The following is a 27,876-nucleotide window of genomic DNA, read 5'->3' as shown; positions in this document are numbered from 1 at the left end:
TCCACAGCATCTTTCTTATTGCAGGGCACCTTGGCAGGAATACTGATTGGACTGGCTCAGCTGAACTGTTCTGAGTTGAAGTTGAAAAGATTGTGCTACAGACATGGGTAAGCACAGTCAATCTGAATAATGGCTCTTCTAATGCTGTCCTTGTTGACCTGAGTACATAAGACCTAGGAGAATTCAGCCATTCACCACATCAAATTTGCTTCACCATTCAATCATAGCTGATTTATTTTCCCTCAAACCTACTTTCTTGCCTCTTCCCCATAACCTTCGATACCCTTAATAATCTAGAACCTACAGTATCAACCTGCACTTTAATACTACACCCAGTAACTTGGCCTCCACAGCTGGCTGTAGCAATGATTTACACAGCTTCACCACCATCTGGCTATAGAAATTCCTCCTTATCTCTGTTCTAAAAGGATGTTCTTCTATTTTGAAGCCATGCCCTCTGGTCCTAGACTCCCCCACTATTGGAAATATCCTCTCTATATCCACATTATCAAATCAATATTCAGTAGTTTTCAGTGACAGCCCTCCTCCTCATTCTTCTAAACTCCAGCGAGTACAGGCCCAGAGCCATCAAATACTCCTCGTACGTTAACCCTTAGCTCTGACAAGAATTTGGCACAGAGCGTAATAGGCCTGATGATTGTTGGAATTACCCTTTGGGTGAGGAAGTGGGCTTTGAGACAGAGCCTGCCCAATGTAAGGCTGTGGATCTCAGAAAACTCTCACTCAGAGGATGGTCCCATTGTGCATAATCTCTAAGCAGCAGTGAAGTATTCAAGAGAACACACATCAAAGTTGCTGGTGAACGCAGCAGGCCAAGCAGCATCTGTAGGAAGAGGTGCAGTCGACTTCGTTAGTCCTGACGAAGGGTCTCAGCCTGAAACGTCGACTGCACCTCTTCCTACAGATGCTGCTTGGCCTGCTGCGTTCACCAGCAACTTTGATGTGTGTTGCTTGAATTCCCAGCATCTGCAGAATTCCTGTTGTTTGTATTCAAGAGAACACAAGGTTTGTTCGGATTATGGCCAAAGTGACTCTGATAACCACAAGCAGAATGCTGGAGGAGTTCAGTGGGATAGCAGCATATGTAGAGAGAAATGGACAAATAGGTTAAGATCCTTCATTTAAATCTAGATGAAAATTCTTGACCAAAATATTGACTTCCATTTCTTTCCACAGATGCTGCCTGACCCATTGAGTTCTAACCAGCATCTTGTTGGTTGCTTCAAGTTCCAACATCTGTGTTCTCTTTTGACTCTAGCTCTGATAGCTTTTCATTCTGCTCCCAGGAGTCCTTTTTTATCAGAGTCATAGAGCAGTACAGCACAGAAACAAGCCCTTCAGCCCATCTAATCCATGGCAAACTGTTGGTCTGCATAGTCCCATTGACCTACACCTGACCATATCCATCCCATCCATGTACTTATCCAAACTTCCCTTGAATGTTAAGATCAAACCCAGATCCACCACTTCCACTGTCAGCTATTTCCACACTCTCAGCACCCTCTTGAGTGAAGAAGTTCCCCTTCAGATTCCCCTTAAATATTTGACTTTTCACCTTTAACCTATGACCTCTAGTTCTAGTCTCACCCAGCCTCAGTGGAAGAAGCTTGCTTGCATTTGCCCTTATCTATATTCCTTATAATTTTGTATACTTCTTTCAAATTTGCTTTCACTCTTCTATCCTCCAAGGAATAAAGTCTGGAGAACCTATAGAACCTTTCCCTTTTATCATCAAAACTAATGAGTGCATTTTTGGCGTTGTCTGTGTATCTCTGTTCTCAACTCCTCTTTCAGCAGCGAGCTGGCTTCCATCTGATACTGAACTTTACTGGTTATTCTGCAGGTTGTTGGGAGTGGACAAGCTCGTGTCATACGCACTTAATGAATGGCTAACTGACATCAGAAAGAATCAACTACCTGGTATCCTTGGTGGCGTTGGACCCATGCACTCTCTTGTCCAGTTGGGTGAGTATTCACAGTGTGGTGTGTGGGATTTCAAACGTGCATTGTCATCGGCAAGAAAAGCATTTTCTTCCAATTCCCTAAATACCTCAGAGAAAATTGCTATGAACTACTTACTTCATCAGCTACAGTGCATGTAGCGAATTCCACAGAACTGTTGGGGGAAGGAGTCTGTGAAGGAAAATTATTTTAAAATTTGTTATGTGTTCTTTTCTAATTCAGCTCTGGGTTTTCGCATGCAATATGTATCTGCACACCAAGGAGCTGATATGCGTGTTCAAGGCCACAAGAAAACACTTTATTAGAACTCTCACAAATCCAATACAGAAAGAAAAAAAATCTCTTTAGCAATAGCAATACAGCTATCTAAATAATACTATCATTCATTAAGCAAGCCCATCTGGAGTGAGCCACAGATCCGACAATCTTACATGCAGCCTGTTTTCTCTCTTTCTCTCTCTTTCGGTCTAACTCTGACTCTCTTGATGTACTTATTGTTTCCTATCTCAGCATCAGCTGTGATTCAACCCAAGACAAAACTCCCTTCCCTGCTGCACCAAGAAAGTACCCCTTTTTAAACCCTTCAAAACCCCTGACACTGGTACTTTTCCATACAATTGGTATCTGCACCTGCACAATAACCTCACCTTTCCCAGAAAAATGTTTTTCACTATTTTCCACTGTTATGGCTGTAGACTTGTATTCCCTTAACTTTATCAAGACATCCCTGTAGACTTGTTGTCTTGTACTTTCCTAAACAATCACTCTCCAAGCTAACAGCACTTTGTCTTATAGACTTCCATTTCATTTTAGCATACACCAAGGAGGAACCACATTTAACTTGTTCCTTACCGAGTCTCAGGATTTAGACCCAGTGATGATGAAGGAACAATGATAAGGATCTTGGCCTGAAACATTGACCATTTTTTCCCCTCCATAGATCCTGCCTGACTCGCTGACTTCCTCCAACATTTTGTATGTGTTGTTCAAGATTTCTAAATCTTGTCTTTGGGATATACAGTGAATTCATGTTAATTGGGCCTTCAGTTAATTGGGGCAGCCACTTATTTGGGACAACTCTTAAAGAATAAGAACTAATCAAGAAATTAGCCAAGAATCACTTTGTTTATTTGGGGCATTATGCTGCTTAAATGGAACAGGAAACTATTGCAGAAGTTTCTAACTAGAGTTAGTCGTGTGCACTTTTGTGGCAATTAAACACCTTGACACAGTGATATCAAGAAAATAACCTCTCCCTCAATGTAGCAAAAACAAAGGAGCTGGTTGTGGACTACAGGAGGAATGGAGGCAGGCTAGCCCCTACTGAAATCCCTGGATTTGGGGTTGAGAGGGAAATCAGCTTTAAGTTCCTTGGCATAAACATCACCTGATCTCTCGTGGTCTGTACATACCAGCTATGTGGTGAAAAAGGCACAACAGTGCCTCTTTCACCTCAGACGGTTGAAGAAGTTTGATGTGGGCCCCCCAAATCCTAAGGATTTTCTACAGGGGCACAATTAAGGGCATCCTGACTGGCTGCATCACTGCCTGGTATGGGAACTGTACCTCCCTCAATTGCAGGACACTGCAGAGAGCGGTGTGGACAGCCCAGCGCATCTGTAAATATAAGCTTCCCACTATTTAGGACAATTACAAGGACAGGTGTGTAAAAAGGGCCTGAAGGATCTTTGGGAACCAGAGTCACCCCAACCACAAACTGTTCCAGCTGCTACCATCCGGAAGATAGTACCGCAGCATAAAAGCCAGGACCAACAGACCCTGGGACAGCTTCTTCCACCAGGCCGTCAGCTGATTAATTCATGCTGACACAACTGTATTTCTATATTATACTGGCTATCCTGTTATACATACTGTTTATTATAAGCTACTATAAATTGCACATTTAGACGGAGACATAACATAGAGATTTTTACTCCTTGTGTATATGAAGGATGCAAGTAATAAAGTCAATTCAATTCAATTCACTACATTGTGCTTAAAGCAAACAGTTTTTAAATAGCGTCTGTTGAGTGTTGTGTTCAAAAAGCAGTAATCATTTGTCACTGATAGTTGATGATAACTAAGCAGTATGTCAATTCTGAATTGTTTTGCTTACTGCGATTTCAAGCATTCGGGCTAGGAGATGCCAGAAATGGCTACTTCACTACTTCAAGTTGGAAACCACAAATAATTTGAAGTTATCCACAATCATCTTGAATATTACAATGAAAATGAAGGTTTGGAGGATGAAATTGTATGGAGGCAATCCGTTATTCTCACCAGGCATCTACGCAATTTTGTTTATTTACAGTTGATCAAAAAAACAGTGTACAGTGAATTCATCCGTCAATAACTATCAGGAACTAAAGTTTTATAGTACTGTAGTAGCATTGTTAGTGTTCTGATTTGTTCTGTATTTCATTTAAATGCATAATTTGCTGCAGTTTATCTTTTTTTATACTATTTCCATGAAACTTAGGCTAATTGGGACAGCTGCTTAATTGGGCCAAAATGTACTGGTCCTGATGTCTCCCAGTTAACCAGAATCCACTGTATTTCCAGTCAGGATACTGTGAGACTTGGAGAGGATCCTGGAGCTGGTGGTGTTCTCTGCCTGCTGCCACAGTGGAGGTTACAGGTTGAGGAGGTGCTCTAGAGTGGCCTAGCTGAGTGGCTACAGTAGATTTCATGGATGGTAAAGGGAATGACATTGGTAAATTAGTTTATTATTGTCACATGTACTGAGGTGCAGATGAAAAACTTTGTTTTAAATGCCAGTCATTTCATTACACAGTGCATTGAGATAGTACAAGAGAAACACAATAACAGAACACAGTAAAGTGTTACAGTTACATAGAAAGTGCATTGCAGGCTGACAATGAGGTTGCAAGGCCATGATGAGGTAGGTTATGAGGTCAAGAGTTCATCTTATACTAGGGAATCATTCAGTAGTCTTCATTCATGTTCGTCCATCGTTGTCAATGAAGACCTCGACACCAATTGATGGTGTCGAGACTAGCGCATGATTTGGATTTAAGTGAGGGAGAGTTGCGCAGCGTCAGCCTCACTCTCTCTTCCCAATTCTCATCTGGATCCAGTGGTAAAACAAGAGTCGAGATGGCTGGAGATGGGACTAGGCGCAGTGGATGACCAGACATCTTCTGTGTCTAGTCATGCCCTATGCATTCCACGACGCTTGCAGAGACTGCCTTGACCGTTGGACCTTCCATTGGTCTCGTCCACTCAATCCGCTGGAGACTGTCTTCACATGCTGGGATAGACAACTCCCTTCTCACCGAGGGTTTGAGACCCGTCAGCTACCCTCACCTGGTTTAGCCAGCTTGTCAAAGCCATTGCCCAGGGTGTGGCCGCTGTCACATGCAAACAGCTACAGGGAGCCACAGGTGAGTGCTGAGTGCCAGGTGGGGACCAAAGGTGGACTAACCACCTTGAAAAGGACGCGACATTTTCCCCCACTGTGTAATGTCTTATTACAGTGGGAAATCAGGGCTCATCTGGGGTTTGAACCTAGGACTTCTTGCATCCTAAGTGAGAATTGGGGTTCTTGTTAAACAAGCTGCTTAAGACTCTGTGGAGATTTTTTAGAGCTATGTTCCTGCAGGCTAATGGACAGTGTTCTTCACTCCTGGAAGGCAGATGCAGCAATGTTAGCATTCATTTCCAGAGGACTAGAATATGAAAACAAGGATGTATTGCTGAGGCTTTATAAGGCATTGTTCAGACCATATTTGGATTATTGGCCCCCATGTCCAAAAGAGGAAAGAAAAGATTGGAGAGGGTCCAGAGAATATTTACAAGAATTATCCCAGGAATGAGGAACATGCTCTCCGAGATCTGTACTCACTGGAGTTCAGAAGAATGAGGGGGGATCTCATTGAAACCTATCAAATATTGAAATGCCTAGATAAAGTGGATGTGCAGAGGATCTTTCCAATAGTAAGGGAGTCCAGGACCAGAGGACGCAGCCTTAGAATAATGGACATCCCTTGCAGCAGAGATGAGGAGGAATTTCTTTGACCAGAGAGTGGTGAATTGTGGAATTCACTGCCATGGGTGGTGGCAGTGGAGGCTATGTTATTTGGTATATTTAAAGCAAAGGTTGATAGGTTCTTGATTAGTGAGGGCATCAAATGTTACAGGGAGAAGGCAGAAGAATGTGGTTGAAAGGGGAAATAAATCAGTCATGAGCAAATGGCAGAACAAACTCATGACTGATTTATTGTGTGTTCGTCTTCATCAACGATGACGATGGACAAACATATAATAAATCAAGTCATGATCAAATGGCAGAACAAACTCAATGGGCCAAATGGCCTAATATCTTATACTCTTATGGTCTTGTGGTTGATACAAACTTATTGATTCATGGCACAGAAACCAGTCCTTCTACCCACCCTATCCATGCTGATTAACTAGCCATATGTTTTTAAAATCATTTCCCAGCCCTTGGTAAATCAAGTGCTCATCTATCTACAGTTGCAAGAAAAAGTTTGTGAACCCTTTGCAATTACCTCGTTAAAATGTGGTCTGATCTCCATCTAAGTCACAATAATATGCAAACATAATCTACCTAAACTGAGAAAACACAAACAATTGTACATTTTCTTATCAATACTGAGTACACCAATTACAGTCTAGATTCAGAAAAGTATGTGAACCTCTGGGGTAATGCTTTCTACAGAAACTATTTGGAGCCAGGTGTTCCGATGAATGAAATGAGATTGGAGGTATGGGTTGTAGAGGTGCCCTGCCCCTTGAAAGACACTCAAAGTCAAGTTACTGACAGAGCCTGTTCTTAAGAAAGATCTATTTATGTACACCATGCCTCAATCAAAGCAACTTTCAGAGGGCCTTAGAAGAAAAATTTTAGAGATGCATGAAGCTAAGTATTCATCAGTCCACACTGAGAGAAATTGTCTACAAATGGAGGAAATTTGGTACTGTTAATGCTCTCACAAACAAGAGAAAATCTGCAAATGCTGGAAATCCAAGCAACAAAACAAAATGCTGGAGGAACTCAGCAGGCCAGGTAGCATCTATGGAAAAAATGTATAGCCGATGTTTTGGGCCGAGACCCTTCATCGGGACTGATGAATTGCCTTGGCCCGAAATGTCGACCATACTCTTTTCCATAGATCCTGCCTGGCCTGCTGAGTTCCTCCAGCATTTTGTGTGTGTTGCTGTTGATCCTCTCTCTAGGACTGGGCGTCCTGAAAAGATCACACCAAGAGCACAATGTGCAATGCTGAAGGAGGTGAAAAAGGACCCAAGGGTAACAGCAAAAGACCTGCAGAAATCTCGAGAACTTGCTAAAATCTCTGTTCACATGGCCACTATAAGAATAACACTGAACAAGAATGGAGTTCATGGAAGGACACCACAGAGGAAAGCACTGCCCTCCAAAAAATTTATTGCTGCATGTCTCAAATTTGCGAAAAACCACCTAGATGTTCCACAACACTTCTGGGACAATGTTCTATGGATAGATGAGACAGAAGTTGAACTATTTAGCAGGAATGCACACCACTGTGTTTGTGGGGGAGGAAGGCCACTGCACACCAACACCAAAACCCCTTCTCATCTGTGAAGCACGCTGGAAGGGTCATCATGGTTTGGGCTGCTTTGCTACCTCAGGGCTTGGGCAGCTTGCAATCAATGAATTCAAAATTGTATCAAGATAATTTGCGGGAGAGTGTCAGGGTAGTGGTCTGTCACCTGAAGCTGAATAAAAGTTGGATGATGCAACAAGGCAATGATCTGAAACACAAGAGTAAATCAACAACGTAATGGTTTAAAAAGAAGAAAATTTGTGTTTTGGAATGGCCAAGTCAGAATCCAGACCTTAACCCAATTGAGAATTTGTGGCATGACTGAAGAGGGCTGTTCATGCAAGATATCCCAGAAATATTGATGAACTGCAACAGTTTTGTATGGAAGCATGGTCTAAAATTCCTCCTCAATATTGTGCAAGTCTGATCAGCACAATGGTGGAGGTTATTGCTGCTAAAGGAGGTTCTACTAGTTATTAAGTAATGTGTTCAATAAGGATATGAAAAGTACAATTGTTTGTGTGTTATTAGGTTAGGGAGATTGTGTTTGTCTATTATTGTGACCTAGATGAAGATTACACCACATTTTATAAGTAATGCAGAAAAACAAGTAAGTACAAAGGGTTCACAAAATTTTTCTTGCAACTGTATTTAAAATTTGTCAGTACCTGTCTCTGCCATCCTCAGACTTTTGCAGGATTTAAGGTTGGGAGGTGTGCCACTCTTTGCCAGGACCACTGCCTTGCAGAGGTCTCCTGCTACTGCAGCTATAGAATTCATGTGTGCAGTTCAAGTTTTGATCAATCGGGACCCACCAAAATAACTGAAAGAGTTTGGTAATAGATGGTTAGGTATTCCCTTCTGTCGAAGATGGCCATTATGATGTAACCTAGCCAGTAGAACTGAAGAGTTTTAATAAAGTTATTTGTCATTAAAGCTGTATTTTAAGAGTTCAACATACGTCGGGAAATTTGTCGATTTGCAATACATAATGTAAAATAAATAAGTAGTGCAAAGAAAGAGTGAAAAATAATGAAGTAGTGTGTTCAGGGACTGTTCAGAAATCTGATGGCAAGGGGGAAGAAGCTGTTCCTAAAACATTTGAGTGTGTGTCTTCAGACTCCTGTACCTCCTCCCTGATGGCAGTAATGAGAATAGGGCATGTCCTGAATGGTGGTGGTCCTTAATGATGGATGCTGCCTTTCTGAAGCACTGCTCTTTGAAGATATCCTTGATGGTGGAGAGGCTGGTGACCGTGATGGAGCTGGCAGAGTTTACAATCTCTGCAGCTTTTTCTGATCCTGTGCAGTGGCCACTCCATACCAGATGGTGACGTAGCCCATTAGAATGCTCTCCATGGTATATTTGTAAAAATTTGCTCATCTTTGGTACATACCAAATTTCCTCAAACATCTAATGCAGTAGAGCCGCTGGTGTGCCTTTTTCATTATTGCAACAATATGCTGGGCCCAAGATAGATCTTCAGAGATGTTGACACCCAGGAACTTGAAACTCTTCACCATTTCCCTGTAGGACAGGCAGTTCTCCGAACCTGCACGAGGAACTGTTCTGCACTGTCGTATATTGACACACCATCATATCCTTTAGGGCAAGGGCCAGAGTAATGCCAAGCAGTCACAGAAAATCAGTCATCAGGTGAAATGGTATAAAGTTTCAGTGGGAACCAGATAATCTGCTTTTTTTCTGGAAACTGTGGAACTGGAGGTAGCCCCCAGGTTACGATGGTGTTCCCGTTCCTGACAACTGTAGGTCAGAAATAAAGAAATGCATTGTGTGGGAGAGGGTCACAGAAATGGCTGTGACGGGAGAGTGAAGATGTGGGAATAGCAGCCAACCGGCCTCACTGTGAGTCAGGTCATCGTTCCCAGCTCTGGGGGGAGAGGTCCCATAGAACAAAGTGTTGTGACTCAGTGTGGGGGGGGGGTGTTGCTGGTGGAGAGAAGGCACCCAGAAATGTCCCATTCTCACCCGGCACAAGTTAGCTGCAGCAGCTGGCAATTCTATCCTCATCCATCCTGTGGTTCGTTCATGATTATAGTTGGCTATTTGTATCCCAGGGAGGAGCTGTGTGTAAGGTACAGATAGTTGCTTAATATTTCTATAAAACGAAGCAGTCAAATGGACATTCCATGTTTTTGAGGATTATGGAATAATTTTAACCGTTGACATTCAGAGTATTAGCCGGGTTAGGAAGTTGCAGGCATGCTATATAGGTGCCGAAAACTTGGTGACACTTGCGGGGTGCCCCCACCAATCCTTGGACTGTGTTGGGCACTGATGTAAATTGTACATTTTTGATGCACATGTGACAAATAAAGCCAATTATTATCTTTAAATCTGGTGTGTTATTGACTAATGCTGTTGTTGATCAGTTCAAGGATTGAAGGATCTGGTCTGGCTGCCTATTGAGCAGTATCGCAGGGATGGACGTATTGTGAGAGGGCTGCAACGAGGAGCAGCCTCTTTTGGAACCTCCACTGCCATGGCTGCCCTCGAACTGACGAATCGACTGGTGCAAACTATACAGGTAAAGGAGACCATCTCTCATGAACATAAAAGCATCCTCACTACAATTACACAGGAACTCGAGATAGAGTCATAGTCACAGCAGGGAAACATGCCCTTCAACCCAACTCATCACTGTGTTGCCGAGTAAGCAAGTTCTATCTGCCTGCATTTTGGCCCATGGCTCTGTGTGAGAATAGCTTGAGCAAGCTAGGGCCTTTCTCTTTCGAGCGAAGGAGGATAAGAGGTGACTTGACAGGGGCATAGATTGAGTGGACAGCAAGAGACTTTTTCCCAGGGCAGAAATAGCTAATCCAAGGGAGCATGATAGAATTCATCCTACAATATGAGAAGGAAAAGCTGAAATCAGTGGAGTAAAGGGAAATACAGAGGCATGAAGAGGAGCTGGCCAAAATTGATTGGAACGGAACACTAGCAAGGATGACAGCAGAACAGCAACGGCTAGAATTTCTGGAAGTGCAGACTATATACATTCCAGTGAAGAAGTAGTATTATAAAGGCAGAATGACGCAACCGTGGCTGACGAGACGTCAAAGTCAACATTAAAGCCAAAGAAAGGGCATACAATAGAGCAAAAATGAGTGGAAACTTAGAGGTTTGGGAAGCTTTTAAAAACCAACAAAAGGCAACTAAAAAAAGTCATAAAGAAGGAAAAGATGGAATACAAAAATAAGCTAGCCACTACTATTAAAAAGGATACCAAAAGCTTCTTCAGATATATAAAATGTAAAAGAGGCGAGAGAAGATGTTGGACCACTGGACAATATGCTGGGGAGGTAGTAATGGGGACAAGGAAATGGTGGATGAACTGAATAAGTATTTGCATCGTTCTTCACTGTAGAAGGCACTAGCAGTATGGTGGAAGTTTGAGAGTGTCATGGGGCAGAAGTGAGTGAAGTTGCCATTACTCAGAAGAAAGTTCTTTGGAAACAGAAAGGTCTGAAGGTAGATAACTCACCTTGATCAGATGTTTACACCCCAGGATTCTGAAAAAGGTGGCTGAAGAGATTGTGGAGGCTTTAGTAATGATCTTTCAAGAACCAGTTGATTTTGGGATGGTTCCGGAAGACTGGAAAATTGCAAATGTCACTCCTCTCTAAGAAGGGAGAGAGGCAGAAGAAAGGAAATTTTAGGCCTGTTAGTCTGACCTCAGTGGTTGGGAAGATGTTGGAATCAATTGTTAAGGCTGTGGTTTTGGGGTACCTTGGGGCACATGATAAAATAGATCATAGTTGGCATGGTTTCCTTCAGGGAAAATCTTGCCTGACAAATCGTTGGAACTCATTGAAGAAATAACAAGCAGGATAGACAAAGGAGAATCGGTTGATGTTGTGTACTTAGATCTTCAGAAGGCCTTTGACAAGATACCACACATGAGGCTGCTTAACAAGTTAAGAGCCCATGGTATTACAGAAGAGATACTAGCATGGATAGAGCATTGGCTGATTGGCAGGATGCAAAGAGTGGGAATAAAGGGAGTCTTTTCTGGTTGGCTGATGGTGACTAGTGGTGTTCCACAGGGGTCTGTGTTGGAACCACTTCTTATGTTAGATGTCAGTGATTTGAATGATAGAATTGATGGCTTTGTGGCCAAGCTTGCAGACAATACGAAGGTAGGTGGAGAAGCAGGTAGTTTTGAGGAAGTAGAGCATCTGCAGAATGACAGATAAATTAGGAGAATGGGCAAAGAAATGGCAGGTGGAATACAGTGTTGGGAAGTATATGGTCATGCACTTTGGTAGAAGAAATAAAAGTGTAGACTACTTTCTGAATGGAGAGAAAATTCAAATATCTGAGGTGCAAAGAGACTTGGGAGTCCTTGTGCAGGATTCCCTGAAAGTTAATTTGTAGATTGAGTGAGGAAGGCACATGCGATGTTAGTATTCATTTTGAAAGGACTGAGATATAAAAGCAAGAATGTAACATTGAGACTTTATGAAGCACTGGTGAGGCCTCACTTAGGGTAGTGTGAGCAGTTTTGGGCTCCTTATTTTAAGAAAGGATGTGCTGACATTGGGGATGGTTCAAAGGGGGTTCATGAAAATGATTCCAGGATTGAAAGGCTTACCATATGAGGAGTGTTTGATGGATCTAGGCCTCTACTCAGTGGAATTCAGAAAAATGAGGGGTGACCTAATTGAAACCTATTAAACGTTGAAAGGCCTTGACAGAATGAATGTGGAGAGGATGTTTCTTATGATGGGAGAGTCTAAGACCAGAGGACAGTCTCAGAATAGAGGGTGTCCTTTTAGAATGGAGATGTGGAGGAATCTCTTTAGGCAGAGAATGGTGAGTCTGGAATTCTTTGCCACGGGCAGCTGTGGAGGCCAAGTCATTGGGAATACTTAAGGCAAAGGTTTATAGATTCTTGATTAGTCAGGGCATGAAGGCAGGAGATTGGAGCTGAGAGGGTAAAATGAATCAGTCATGATGAAATGGTGGAGCAGACTCGATGGGCCAAATGGCCTATTTTGCTCCTAAATTTTATGGTCTTATGATCTTATAACTTATAAGTATTTGAGAGAAAGTATAGAGAGAATATCAGAGGTAAGTTTATTTATACAGAGAGTGGTGATGTGTGGTACACACTGCCAATGGTGATGATAGAGGCAGATACATTAGGGACATTTAAGAAAATCCTTAAGCACATGGATGATAGAAAAATAGAGGGTTATAGAAACATAGAAAACCTTCAGTACAGTACAGGCCCTTCGGCCCATAAAGCTGTGCTGAACATGTCCTTACCTTAGAAATTACCTAGGGTTACCCATAGCCCTCTGTTTTTCTAAGTTCCATGTACCTATCCAGGAGACTCTTGAAAGACCTTATCGTAACCGTCTTCACCACCGTCGCTAGCCACCCATTCCATGCACTCACCACTCTCTGCGTAAAAAAACTTACCCGACATCTCCTCTGTACCTACTTCCAAGCGCCTTAAAACTGTGCCCTCTCATGCTAGCTACCTCAGCCCTGGGAAAAAGCCTCTGACTATCTACACAATCAATGCTTCTCATCGTCTTATTCACCTCTGTCAGGTCACCTCTCACCCTCCGTCGCTCCAAGAAGAAAAGGCTAAGTTCACTCAACCTGTTCTCATAAAGCATGCTCCCCAATCCAGGCAACATCCTTGCAAATCTCCTCTCTGCACCCTTTCTATGGTTTCCACATCTTTCCTGTAGTGAGGCAACCAGAACTGAGCACAGTACTCCAAGTGGGGTCTGACCAGGGTCCTATACAGCTGCAACACTACCTCTCGGCTCTTAAACTCAGTCCCACGATTGATGAAGGCCAATGCACTGTATGCCTTCTTAACCACAGAGTCAAGTTGCGCAGCAGCTTTGAGTGTCCTATGGCCTCGGACCCCTAGATCCCTCTGATCCTCCGCACTGCCAAGAGTCTTACCATTAATACTATATTCTGCCATCATATTTGACCTACCAAAATGAACCACCTCACCCTTATCTGGGTTGAACTCCATCTGCTATTTCTTAGCCTAGTTCTGCATCTTATCAATGTCCCGCTGTAACCTCTGACAGCCCTCCTCACTATCCACAACACCCCCAACCTTTGTGTCATCAGCAAATTTACTAACCCGTCCCTCCACTTCTTCATCCTCAGGGTTATGTTGAGAGGGTGGGGTAGCTTGATCTTAGATTAACATTGTGGGCTGATGGGCCTGTACTGTGTTCTAAATATCTTGTCTCTGATCTATGTTTTAAATCTCTCATGTCTGATCTTAAACCTATGCCCTCTTTTTTAATATTTTGCACCCCTTCTTGGGAAAAGACTCGTAGGTCTCTTTGTTTCCCTTCCCAAAGTACATCACCACTCAGTGTTGGAATTAAATTTTATTGTACACCGCTCTTTCAAACTTTCCATCTGAGCAATATACTACTTTTTGTGCTATCCACAACTGCAGGTTTCTCATCTCTTGCATACAGGAGTTGACAAGACCACAAGCTCCCATAACAATCATCAAAATAAATCTAGATTCTAAACCTGTAACTGCAGAATTGCATCATATGTGAACAATTTTATTTCCTTCAGGCAGCAGCTGAGACCGCCTACGATATGGTTTCTCCGGGCAGCAATTCGCATGGTTTGATGAAGACAAAACGGATTTCTCAGCATCGGCTGGCTCATCAGCCAGTCGATCTCCGTGAGGGAGTAGCTAAGGCGTACGACCTGGTGAAAGAGGTACGAGTTTGTGGCATGGAAAAGGGTGGTGGATGTGCAGTGTATTTTTACGAAGAGAGGATTTGCTAACCAACAGAAAACATGGGACATTAGTTTGGAGTAAGAATCAGCCTTTGGGAAGATAGAGTTTATTCTGAGTAATTTATTCAGCAATAGAACATATTGTTTTGAGGAAGTAAGCATGAGGATTGATGAAGGTAGGGCAGTTGACGTTGTCTGCATGGACTTTATAGCCAGATCTTTTACGTTCCCACTGTCAAATATTTGTCCATTCCTTTGGCATATCGATATCCCTCGGTACGTTTTCACATTAGCAAGTTATAGGTAATGGGCCACAGATTTAGGGCCATTATTTTTGGAAGATTTGTTAAATCATAAATAATATAGCTTAATTGTGGCAGCATGATTCAGTAATGGCTGGCATAATGCTTTATAACGGCAATGATTGTGATTCGATTCATGCTGCTGTCTGTAAAGAGTTTGTACATACTCCCCAGGACCTTGTGGGTTTCCAGTGGGTGCTCCAGTTTCCTCCCACATACTGTATATTCTAAAGACCTGGGTGGTAAGTTATGGGCATACTATGTTGGCACTTGTGAGGTGTCCGCAGCACAACCTTGGACTGTGCTGGTCATTGATACAAACAACACATTTTACTTCAGTACACCTGTACACCTGCTCATTAATGCAAATATCTAATCAGCCAACCATGTAGCAGCAACCAAATGCAAAAAAGCATGCAGACATAGTCAAGAGGTTTAGTTGTTATTCAGACTAAATATCAGAACAAGGAAGAAATGTGATGTAAGTGACTGTGACTGTGGAATGATTGTTGGTGCCAGATGGGGTGGTTTGAGTACCTCAGAAACTGCTGATCTCTTGGGATTTTCACATACAACAGTCTCTCGAGTTTACAGAGAATGGTGCGAAAACAAAAAAAAAGTCTTGTGAGCGGCAGTTCTGTGAACTAAAATGCCTTATTAATGAGGGAGGTCAGAGTAGAATGGTCAGACTGGTGGAAGGTGACAGAAACTCAAATAACCACACTTTACAACAGTGATGTGCAGAAGTGCATGTCTGAATGCACAACATGTCAAACTTTAAAGAAGATGGGCTGCAGTAGCAGATGACCAGGAACATACGGAAATACACTCAGTGGTCACTTAGGTACCTCCTGTACTAATACAGTGGCCACTGTGTGTATTTCATGTGTTATTTGTCCTGTTCATTCGCATGTCCTGTTCCCTATTTTGCAGGGTGTTATTTCTTATTATCCTTGTTTGCTTTCTTGCACTCACATTGTTTCAGTAATGTGGCTGTTTGGATGACTCGGCATCTGCTTTGTCTTTATCTTTTTCTCAGTGTTCTATCCCCACTTGTTTCAAGTGCCATACTTTGGTGAGTAGGTGCTTCAGTCTTCCAGCTCAGCCTTTTCCCCCTCCTGACTCCTGTCCATCTTCCTTCATCATCCTTTGGTCCACAATTCACATACTGGGCCCTGTCTCACTACCTTTCTACATTTCCTCCCACAAACATTGTTTGACCCGCTGAGTCCCTCTAACAGATTGAGTTTGCTCCCGTTTCCAGCATCTGCAGCCTCTTGTTTGTCTAAATTAGTGCTCCAGCTTTCACATGCAGCGAGTTTTTAAAAACATGATTATGTTTGCAGTTAGCATGACAGAATTGTGACTCTAAAACGCCATTGTGCTTTGCCTTGTGACCTCGCACTACTTCACTACATATTTAACACTTTAACAGCAACAATATTAAATACCATAACACATCAATCTTTAACATATTTTACACTTTGGTTACTTTTTTCCTCTGATTACGATCTATATGAATGAATAGATCACATGTACTGTAACCAGACTTGCTGCTTACATGGGTGAAAAGTAAGTTGTGAGGATAGATCAAGGGATATGGATATGCCAAATGAATGGAAACATTTGACAGTATAAAAAGCCTTTGTACGAATAAATTGAAAGGCCACATGGAGCTGGTGTTCAAAATAATGAGTGAGTTATTAAAAACTGGTGCGCACCAGGAGACCAGCCAAAGCTCATCTATCTGAGCATGAATTTGGTACAACTTTTACATTCTCAGTTGTCAAGATTACCAGTAAAACTATATTTTGATAACAGGATGGTGACTACAGGAAGACTTAATTAAGTGGCAGACCAGGTCCTGATTACAGAATAAAGTTATTATCTGTAGGTCTAACAATAAATCCGATTTCAATTACAACAATGTGTGCATGCTATAACATAATTAGTGAGGTTCCTGAAACTTAGGTATTGTCACTGCTGCATTCCATGCCTCTACTTTTGTCTGTGGTTCCCTGTTACCAGATTAGCACAATCCACATCCCTATTTACCAGTTATTAGCTCTCAGTATTCTTTACCCTACAGTCGCATTGAAAGTCCATGTAGACAACACCTACCACCCTGACCTTGTCAATCTTTGTCCTATTGCGGAATAAATTATCAGCACTATACTTGATCATCTCAAAGACTGCCTCTCACTCCCCACTCGGATCACCTTTGTCCTTTTATTACTCTTCCAAGCATGTTCCCAGTTTCCTTGCCCAGGGAATGTTCTCTTCAGTCCTTGTGGGTAATAGCTAGATCATGAATGTGTTGAGGATCAGCAAATAGAACTTAGAACAGTACAGCATATTACAGCCCCTTCAGCTCACAATGTTGTGCTGACCATTTAACCTACTCCAAGGCCAATGTAACCCTTCCCTCCTACATAGCCCTCCATTTTTTTTATCATCTATCTGCCTAGCTAAGAGTTTCTTAAATGTGTCTAATATATCTGCATCTACCACCACCCCTGGCAGCACATTCCATGCACCCACTGCTCTGTGTTTTTTTAAAAAAAATCCTAACTCTGATATCCCCCCCGCCATACATTCATCCAATCATCTTAAAATTATGCCCACTCGTATTAGCCATTTCCAGTCTTGGAGAAAGTCTACGGTTATCCACTCGATCTTCCGAAAATCATTCCTAAATATACCTCTATCATATCCTCCTGTGCTCCAGGAGAAAAGCCGAGCTCACTCATCCTTTCTTCATGAGACATGCTGTCTAATGCGGGCAGCATTCTGGTAGATTTCCTTTGCGCTGTCTCTAAATGAAAACTATTCCAGTGACTCATCCTTCCCCGGTGCTTCAGCTGCACCTTCATCCCATCTTTCCGAACTCTGAGGAAGTTGCAGGCTGGGGAAGAGCGAGGCTGCTGCTGCTGAATTTAACATTTTCTACAATTTGCCCTCCTGTGCAGGGATTCACGGACACGGCACACATGATTTACCAGACAGCGACGCGGGAACACGAGCAGCGGGGGATGACCGGAGCAGTGGGAGGAGTGCTGCGGCAGATCCCTCCGGCCGTGGTGAAGCCATTGATTGTGGCAACCGAGGCCACCTCCAATGTCCTTGGCGGGATGCGAAACCAGATCCAACCGGACGCGCGGCAAGAAGAGTCTCAGAAGTGGCGGCTTGCTAATCAATAGTGCTTCGGGATTGTTCCCTGAAACTTTCAGCATATGGGAGAGAGAAGCCAGTGTACCTCAAGGTCCCATGTTGGGAACCAACTGAGTGTCACTACGCATTACACTTTGCTGCCTGTTTATTTTGGTCTCATCCAGATCCCCAAAAAACAAAAACTTTGTGTCAATAGGAGAGTTTATAGTACATAATTAACTTGATTGATCTGGTGACTTCATAGAAGAAACTCTCGGGTTCATTTACAAGTGGCCTTGGAGAATGATTGTTTTAAAAAGCAGGGTGGTGACTGGAATCCATCTTCTTGCTGTGATCTGTGGGGTCAGCATCGTTTGCAGTTTGATAACAAATATGGATTATAAACCCTCCATCTGCAAGGGATGCATTATGTCTCCTGGAAGCAAAGATTTTAATTATTCTTCCTTGTCTTAGTCAGGATATTCTTCATGGTCACACTCCCTGAGCCTGCGGCCTGCTTCAACGGTTATAGCTACAATCATCAACAACTGACTCAGCAGACTCCCTGAGGAATTCATTGGCCAGACCCTGGCTGCAATAGGTTTAGATTAAATTGAAGGTGCCTGCAAGTTCTTGGTTTCTGTTTCTTCTCTTAAATGTTTTCACATTCAGGTTGGGTTGAGTGTCCAAGATGTCCAGTGCAGAGACACTGCAGCGCATTGAAAACGTCATGGAGCACAATGTGCTGAACTTGAGCGGTCGTGGTATTCGTTGAAGTGTCAGAATAAGTGACTCAGGATGAGCGTAACAAAAATGGAAAATGACATGCTTATTTTCGGGATATAACAAGGGGACAGGTGGCTGTGCAGTATCTGCCAATTCCAAAACATCCTGGTTCTGTCTGTGAAAAGCCAGTTTTATGATCCTACTACAGGAGTTCCCAAACTTTTTTATGCCATGGACCCCTACCATTAATCAAGGGTCCGTGGACCCCAGTTTGGGAACTCCTGCCCAACAACAAGAATTTTTCCATTACCAACCTCAGTTTTCCAACATACTCTTCCTGCCCTCTCCACAGCACAACACTGTACCAGTCCGACACTTCACTCCTTTCTGCACTGTGCTTTGTTTCTTACTTGCTCAATTCTGATCAAAGGCTCAGTGTTCTAGTATTCTACATTTTATAGCTTTTCCTAAAGATACAACACAAGAACCGATCCTTCAGCTCACCAAATCTGTGCCAACCCTTGAACACCAATATACACTTTACCCATTTAATTGTCCCCACATTCCCCTACTACCTTTCAGATTCTACCCCACATACTGCTGCAGTTAACCCATTGACCTGAGGAAAAGAAGCCAGAGCACCTTGGGGAATCCCATGCAGTTACAGGGAGAAAGTGCAAACTCCACACAGCACCAGATGTTAGGATTGAACTGGTATCATTGGTGCTGCAAAGCAGCAGTTCTGCTCGCTGTGCCATCAATGCCCAGTTTAAAACTCATTGCCTCAGAACATTAAATTAGAATCAGTTTTCTTTTATCTCTGACATGTGACATTTATTGTTTTAGAGAAACAGGCCCTTTGGCCCATGTATTTCATGCAAACTGTTATTCTGTCTAGTCCCATCGACCTGCACTTGGACCATACCCTTCCCATCCATCTAATTTCTGCAATCGAGCCTGCATCCACCACTTCCACTGGCAACTTGCTTCACACTCTCAACACCGTCTGAGTGAAGAAGTTCCCCCTTAGGTTCTCCTTAATATTTCACCTTTAACCCTTAACCTCTGACCTCACACCCAACCTCAGTAGGAAAAAGCCTGCTAGCGTTAACTCTATCTATACTGCTCATTCTCTCTCACATGATTAAAAACAAAGTTCTAAGGTACCCAGTGGGTTAAATAGCATCTTTAGAGAGAGGAAAGCTAACAAATCAGGTTTGTTTTGCGTCCCCCTCTCCCTCACTCTCTCCCGCTCCATGACTGATTATTCGTGTTCTCCATGCTTTTAAGTATGTCGTATAACTGCAGGTAGAAAGCAGATGGCTCGCAGCTCCCCCCACCACCTTTTTCTGGCTTCTTCACCCTTCCTTTCCAGTCCTGATGAAGGGTCTCAGCCTGAAACATGGACTGTTTATTCACCCCTTCCCCCATAGATACTGCCTGACTTGCTGAGTTCCTCCATTGTTATGTGTGTGTGTGTGTGTGTGTGCACGCTGTGTGTATGGAGTTTGTAATTTCTGTCTATGATCACATGTGTTTCCCCTGGGTATTCCAGTTTATTCCCACATCATGAAGATGAAGAATAACAGTTTGGCACAGACCAGACTGGCTGAAGGGCCAATTTCTGTGCTGTAGTGCTCAATAATTGACCTTCTAAATTACTGTTTGGTGGCTGAAACGATTATCTGAGGGATATTAATGGAATTTAGAATGGATAAGTGAAAGAAGTGGGAGAAGGCTATTGATGGAATTGATCTGAGAACCAGCATACACATCATGGGCTAAATGGCTTCCTTTGGCACAGGAAAATGGGAGAATTCCTTCTGTTCATTTCTGTTCCTCTCACCACCTTTTTCCTTTCTCTCGGTCTTCCTCCCTTAAACTCTTGTGTCCCCTCCCCTTTCTCTTCCTGTATCTGTGAGCAGACACCTGGCATGTAAGAGTATCTTCACTGATATCTAGCATCCTTACACCTGAGATTGGAGCTGTGTTGGCAGGGCAGGATCAAATCCCTGATTTCCCCTGCACCAGAAAATACATCTTAAAATCTATAAAGTGACAATCAAATTCTCAACTAAATTCCCTGAATTTGGCTCTGTAAGCTTCCACATAAAATTGTTTCTCCTCAACATCACTGAATCAGATCATTACTTTTTTAAAAACATTGCCTTGTATAAAGTTTTAATTTTTTTTTTGTACAGCAGTTTTAAAGCCTAATTTTTGTGAATTGATTAATATTTTTTTGGTTGCTCTCGGTGTACATATTTCTAAGTAATGTTGTTGATGTGTCACAGAGAGGGTTGTGAATGGATCTACCATAGACAGTGAACTTCAGAAAGGGAAGAAATAAAGAATACACATCTTGTGTGTACATTATCCTGCTTTATAAAGTGAAAGCTTGCTTCTAATGGATGAGAGTTACAAGACACTGTATGACATCTTCTCTTCCTTCAGGCCTTGGATTTCAACACGCAGAGCCAAAGTCTCATAGGCACAGAAATGGGTAATTTATCCATAAATCCACTATAACAGTATTATCAAAGTTGAGTTTATAGTCAGGTGCACAAGCCAGTGTATGCATAGGTGCAAAGAAAAACTTACCTGCAGCAGCTTCACAAGCACAGAGCATCAGATAAGCAGCATTCACAAGAAAAACGTGTACACAATTTTTATAAGAAAGAGCAATTAGAAAAGGTTTTTTTTACTGTACCTAGGTATTTCAAAGTTCAAAGTAAATTTACTGTCAAAGTGTGTGTGTGTGTATATATATATATATATATATATATAAAATATGTCATATCCTGTACAACTGAGATTCAATTTTTGCAGGCATTCACAGTAAATACAAGAGACACAGTAGAATTCACAAAGACCACACCCATCAAGGACAACCAATGTACAAATGTCAACAGACTTCAAATTCAAAAGAAATAATAAATAATTAAGCAATAAAAATAAAGAACGTGAAATGAAAATTAGACATCGGATCAGACGTTGGCTTTGTGGGAGAAGCCAGAGAGTGGTAGTAGATGGTTACCTCTCTGGAGGCTTGTGACAAGTGGTGCCGATATTGGTGCTGGATCCTTCATTGTTTATCATCTATATCAATGATCTGGATGAAAATGTGGTTAACTGGATCAGCAAACTTGCAAATGACACCAAGATTGTGGGTGCAGTGCATAGAGAGAAAGACTAACATGACTTGCAGAGAGATCTGCATCAGCTGGAAAAATGGCAGACAGAATTTGATGCAGACAAGTATGAGGTTTTGCATTTTGGGAGGACCAACTAGGGTAATTATTTTTTTTTCCTTTTCAAATCTTTTTATTGTTATACAGGAAAAATAACATGAGTACATTGAAGTAACAACACTTACAATGCCTCAATAAAAACATTATCTTAAAGATTGAAAAAAAATATTGTGATAACAAAAAACACCTACTAAGCAGAAAAGTGAGAGAAAAAAAAGAACCTATTAGGTGTACAACCCTGGAGTCATGCGTCATACAAAAAGCTTCTAAAAATAAACATCAAACCGCCAGCAAGAAAAGAAAATATACTAAAAAAATGTACAATTAGATCGTGAAAAAATTATATCAATTAACTCAAGTGATAATAACAAGCAAATGAGCCCCATCTTTTCTCAAAATCAAATAAAGGTTCAAAGGTTCAACTTCTAATTTTCTCCAAACTAAGACATAGCATCACTTGAGAGAACCATTGTGACAAAGTGGGAGCTGATGTATCCTTCCACTTCAACAAAATGGCCCTCCTAGCTATCAATGTAACAAATGCAATAACACATTGGTGGGACACAGAAATACCATGAATATTTTGAGGAATTATTCCAAAAAACAGTTAATTTATTTGGTTGTAAATTAATTTTAAGTGCTTTAGAAATTGTTGAAAAAACCAACTTCCAATATAGAACAAGACCAAAACATATGTGTCACTGTAGCTATCTCAGTTTTGCATCTATCACAATGACTATCAACATTAGAAAAGATTTTAGAAAGTCTCTCCTTTGTCAAATGATAACGATGTACAATTTTAAATTGAATCAATGAATGCTAGCACAAATTGAAGAAGAGTTAACCAACTTCAATATCCGCATCCAATCCTCCGTCATAAAAGTCAAATTAAGTTCCTTTTCCCAATCCTGTTTAATCTTAGATAAAGGACGCTTATCCCATTGTAATAATGTTATAAATTCTTCCAATAGAACCCTTAATCAAAGGATTCATACTCATAATAGTATTTAACAGGTCAGCCTCCAATATGTAAGGAAAATTACTTTAATATTTTTGTAAAAAATGTCTAACTTGAAGGTATTGCAGCAAGTGTGAGTATGAAAGGGAATATTTATCAATTAATTCTTCAAAAGACATCAATCTATCTTCTTTAAATAAATCCAAAAAAGAATCAATACCTTTATTTTTCCAAAGTTAAAAAATTGGATCACTCAAAGAAGGCTTAAAAAAGTAATTTCGGTAAATTAAACTACAAAGTTTAAATTTTTTAAGATTAAAAAAAATTGTGGAATTGGAGCCAAATTTGTAAAGAATACTTAATCACAGGGAACATACATCAAAGTTGCTGGTGAACGCAGCAGGCCAAGCAGCATCTATAGGAAGAGGTGCAGTCGACGTTTCAGGCCGAGACCCTTCGTCAGAACTAACTGAAGGAAGAGTGAGTAAGGGATTTGAAAGCTGGAGGGGGAGGGGGAGATCCAAAATGATAGGAGAAGACAGGAGGGGGAGGGATGGAGCCAAGAGCTGGACAGGTGATAGGCAAAAGGGGATACGAGAGGATCATGGGACAGGAGGTCCGGGAAGAAAGACAAGGGGGGGGGTGACCCAGAGGATGGGCAAGAGGTATATTCAGAGGGACAGAGGGAGAAAAATCACAGGGTATAGGTTTAAATTAACAACTTTAACTAATTGCATAGGTACAGGAGCTCCCAATAATGAGGTTAAATAAAACTGTTTTACAACTTTCAGTTCCAGGTCTACCCAAATTGGCTGATCACTCTTATCAACCCAGTATAACCAAAAAGACATGTATCGCACATTAACAGCCCAATAATACATTCTTGGATTAGGCAAAGCAAGACCTCCATCCTTTTTCAATTTTTGTAAATGACATTTACTAATTCTTGGTCTTTTATTATTCCAAATAAAAGATAAAATAATAGAATCAATCCGATCAAAAAACTTCCTAGTCAAAAAACAGGAATATTCTGAAATAAATATAAACATTTCGGTAAAATCATCATTTTAACTATATGAATATGACCAACAAGTGAAAATGTAAGTGGACTCCATCTACTAAATAAATACTTCATAGAGTCTACTAAGGGAACAAAATTGGCTTTATAAAGATCCTTATATTTTTAAGTAATCATAATACCTAGATATCTAAAAGAGTCTGCAACTTTAAAAGGAGTATTATCATACTGTGTTTTCTTTCCCTCCCCCCAGTTAGTAAAAAAGTAGAGTAACCTTGTGAAAAAAAGTCTCAGCAAAAAAAGGTATTTACATTCCATCGACTAATAAACAAGAAAGAACCAAAATAATATTATCTCTTAGAGAGAAAAACCAGCACCATCTTCAAGTTTAATATTAATTCCTTAAAAAAGCTTTAAATTCAATTATAGAATGTTATAATAAAACAGGAAAAATATATCAAAAACCCTATTAGTAGGAAAAAACTACCAATTAGCTAATTAAAAAAAAGAAACAAACCAAGTATTAAATTAAAGGAACAAATCCCCTTATCTTTTTCTCTCAGTCGTAGAATTTCAGAGATCATTTAGACAGAGATACTTAAGCCATAAGTCTTTCCAAAGGAAAACCAACAATATGCAATGATGAATAACTCTCCTTGTCTTCTTTAATTAGTCTCTCAATGAAATATACAAATGATCTTCATAAATCTTCTTTCCAAAATGCAAATAATATACAGATAGCCAAACAGACTTTCAGATAGATCATTCAACAGCGGCGGGTATAGTCTGAACAAAGTCCAGTGCAGCTTTTGGATCAAAAAAAGTATGAGGAGGAGAATTAGCAGGAAAAATTTTAATTCTTGTCAGGTACCTCAAATACGGAAGAAGTTTTTTTTATCATATGCTTGTTTCATTACCAGGGCAAATTTTGCTCTTTGTTCCATTATCTCTCTTGGATAATCTTCGTAAAAGCGGAGCTCAGATTCTATAAATCTAAAAACTTTCTGTTTTCTTGCCTGTCGTATTATTTGATCTTTAATTTTAAAGTGATGAAAGCAAACCAGAACAGATCTTGGTTTACTAGAATCCTTCAATTTCAAGATAAACGCCCTGTGTGCCCTTTCTATAGCAGGCAACTATAGAAATAAAGTGTAGAAAAGCTTACCAAAGTAAGCCGTTAGATCTCCATCTTCAGCTCCTTCTTGCGACCCAACAATTCGTATATTCCTTCGTCGAGACTTAGTTTCCAGGTCTATAATCTCATTTTGATATCTTTCCAAACGAGTTGTAACTTCAGACAACTTTTGCTTAGTTATCTTCAATTCCTCTTTGTGTGAAATAACTTGAGTTTCCAGGTCTTTAAGTTTTCCCAGAAATGACTTCATTTCATTACTATTCTTTTCCAGTTGGTCTTTAATTGATCCATTCTGATCCTTAATTCGATTCAGTGATTCGAACGATATCTTCAGCCCACGATGGCATTTCATCAGATCTTTCCTTTTGCACCTTTCCTTTCCCATTACCTTTATCACTAGGTTCAGGTAAATTCTTCCCATTTCTTGTAGACATAGACATATTGATCCCATCAAGAATCAGCAAGTAAAAATTTTAAATTCAAAGCTTAAACTGGGGGTAGAGAAAGGAAACTAAGAGCAGCACAAAAATACTGCTACTCCATTTGCAGACAGGGCGGTCCTCCAACTAGGGTAATGGTAGGAAGAACAAAGGGATCTGGGAATACAGGCCCATAATTCTTTGCAAGTGGAATCACAGTTAGATAGGGTTGTCAAGAAAGCATTTGGCACATTGTCCTTTATAACTCGATGTATTGAGTACTGAAGATTGGATGTGATGGTGAGGCCTAATCTGGAGTATTGTGTGCAGTTTTGGTCACCTACCTACAGGAAGGATGTAAATAAGGTTGAAAGAATACAGAGAAAATTCACAAGGATGTCAGCGGGTCTGGAGGACCTGAGTTAGAAGGAAAGATTCAATTGGTTTGGACTGTATACTTTAGAACATAGAAGATTGAGGGGAGATTTGAAAGACGTATACAAAATTGAGGAGTATAGATAGGGTAAATGCAAGCGGGCTTTTTCCACTGAGGTTGGGTGGGTCTACAACCTAAGGTTATGGGTTAAGGATAAAAGGTGAGAAGCTTAAGGGGAACATGAGAGGAAACTTCTTCACTGAGGGTCATGTGAGTGTGGAATAAGCTGCCAACACAAGTGGTGCATGTGAGCTGAATATCACCATTTAAGCGAAGTTTGGATCTGGATAGTAATGATATGAGTAATGAGTCCTTAGGTTGTGGCAACAGTTCAGTGATGGTTGAGTGAAGTTATCCCCTGTGGGATAGAAATAGCAATAAATAATGAGCAAGAAATAACAATATGGAGTCCTTAAAGAGAGACCATTGGCTGTGGGAACACCAGAAGCAGAACGAGTGTAGATGACTGAGGAGTAAATACTGTCCCTGAACCTGGTGGTGTGGGTCCTAAGGCTTCTGTAGCACCTTCCTGATGGCAGCAACAAGAAGGAGCATAGCTTGGATGGTAGGAGTCTTAAATGATGAATGCTGATTTCTTGCAACAATGCTTCATGTAGATGTGCTCAATGTTGGGAGCGCTTTGGCCACGATGGATCGGGTCATATCCACTACTTTTTGTAGGCTTTTCTGTTCAAAAGTATTTGTGTTTCCATACCAGGCCATGATACAACCAGTCAATATACTTTCTACCACACATCTATAGAAGTTTGTCAAAGTTTTAGATGGTGCTGAATCTTTGCAAACTTCTAAGAAAGTAGAGGAGCTACTTTACTTTGTTAGGTGCTGGACCCAGGATAGATCCTCTGAAATGGAGGCTGGACTTCAATATCTGCTGACCTTCTCCACCTCTGATCGCATGATGAGGACTGGCTCATGGACCTCTGCTTTCCTCCTCCTGAAGTCAGTAATAAGCTCCTTGGTCTTGCTGACATTGAGTGAGAGGTTGTTGTTATAGCACCACTCAGCCAGATTTTCAGTCTCCCTTCCATATACTGATTCATCACCACTTATGAGACAATAGTTAACCAATTTACAAGGGTGTTACTAGGACTGGAGAGCTTCAGTTATAAGAAGAGGTTGGATAGGCTGGTGCTCTTTTCTCTAGAGCATAGGAGGCCGAAGGCTGATTTTATATAAGTTTATAAAATCTTGACAGGCAGAGATAAGCTGCATGGTCATGGTCTTTTCCTCGAGGTAGAAGAGTCTAAAACTGGAGAGCACAGGTTTAAGGTGAGAGGGGAAGAAATTTAAGTAGGACCTTAGATGGTGATGGGTATAATAAAGCCAGTTCCCAGAGGCTGTTGTGGAGGTGTGTATAATTACAAAGTTTAAAAGATGCATGGATAGAGAAGGTTTACAGAAATCTATGCCAAATTGAGGCAAATGAGTCCAACACATAAAAGGTTGAAGGAACGTAATAAACTTTTCCCCCATAGCCGCTGAGTCCCTCCAGCAGATTTCGTGATGATCCAGATTGCAGTGGCTGTCGTCTCCTATGTCTCCCTCATCATTGAGCCTGTCTCCATATGGTCCTCTGTCTGAACCCTCACTTAACCCCTCTCCTCCATTTCAGGTTTTAAGCTGTAACCGCTCCAGCCTCCCCTTCAGTCCTGGAGAAGAGTCCTAACCAAATATTGACGGGCTTTCTCCTTCCGCGAAGGAGGCTTGATCGAGTTCTTCCAGCCTTTCTGTTTAGTGTCATCACTGCAGCAGCTGCAGGGTTATTCGCTTGACCGTCTCCCGTCAGTTGCTATGGTGACGGAGCAGCCAAGGCTCTTCTGGTGACGGAACGGTCGTTGCCTGGCGACGGAGTCGTGGAGGAGAAGCGGCCGCGATCAACCGTTGTTATGGTGACGGAGTAGCCGCGGCTCGGCCGTCGCCGCTCTCGGAACCAAGGCCCGGTCACTCATGGCGGGCTCCGGACACCTGGATTTGCTGCATGGCCTCCCGTCGCTTCGCTTCGAGGCGCCGCTGAGCGAAGGAGAGAAAAAATTCAGTAAAATGGTCAGGGTCCGCGCCTGGGCTCACACCGCATGCAGTTGTGCTCACGCCGCTTTCTACTGCAGTCTTCTGACAGCCGTCAGGTAACTGGTTAATGCGCAA

The 27,876-nt window shown here is 41.6% G+C and overlaps 2 protein-coding genes across 6 annotated transcripts in view; both read left to right on the top strand.

The window, feature by feature from the left end:
- LOC134345344 (autophagy-related protein 2 homolog B-like) overlaps positions 1–21,474 on the top strand; it is a 179,606-nt gene extending 158,132 nt beyond the window's left edge. For 4 of the 5 annotated variants that reach the window (XM_063045890.1, XM_063045882.1, XM_063045864.1 and 1 more), the window contains 5 exons: positions 25–107; positions 1,865–1,986; positions 9,947–10,101; positions 14,148–14,297; positions 17,590–21,473. In XM_063045890.1, coding sequence (XP_062901960.1) covers positions 25–107; positions 1,865–1,986; positions 9,947–10,101; positions 14,148–14,297; positions 17,590–17,820 — 741 coding nt within the window. In that variant the 3' untranslated portion in view covers positions 17,821–21,473. Of the gene's footprint in view, positions 1–24; positions 108–1,864; positions 1,987–9,946; positions 10,102–14,147; positions 14,298–17,589 lie in introns of all 5 variants that reach the window. The other variant, XM_063045873.1, reaches the window with a different exon arrangement.
- Positions 21,475–23,154: 1,680 nt separating this feature from the next.
- The window catches only part of noxred1 (NADP-dependent oxidoreductase domain containing 1), a 37,843-nt gene continuing 33,121 nt past the window's right edge, over positions 23,155–27,876 (top strand). The window contains exon 1 of the mRNA XM_063060224.1: positions 23,155–27,857. Coding sequence (XP_062916294.1) covers positions 27,682–27,857 — 176 coding nt within the window. The 5' untranslated portion in view covers positions 23,155–27,681. The remainder of the gene's footprint in view (positions 27,858–27,876) is intronic.

Source organism: Mobula hypostoma, chromosome 1, assembly GCF_963921235.1.
Source record: "Mobula hypostoma chromosome 1, sMobHyp1.1, whole genome shotgun sequence".
In the NCBI taxonomy this organism is placed as follows: domain Eukaryota; kingdom Metazoa; phylum Chordata; class Chondrichthyes; order Myliobatiformes; family Myliobatidae; genus Mobula; species Mobula hypostoma.
Note: the sequence above shows the minus strand (reverse complement) of the source record. Positions and strands in the feature narration are given on the sequence as shown.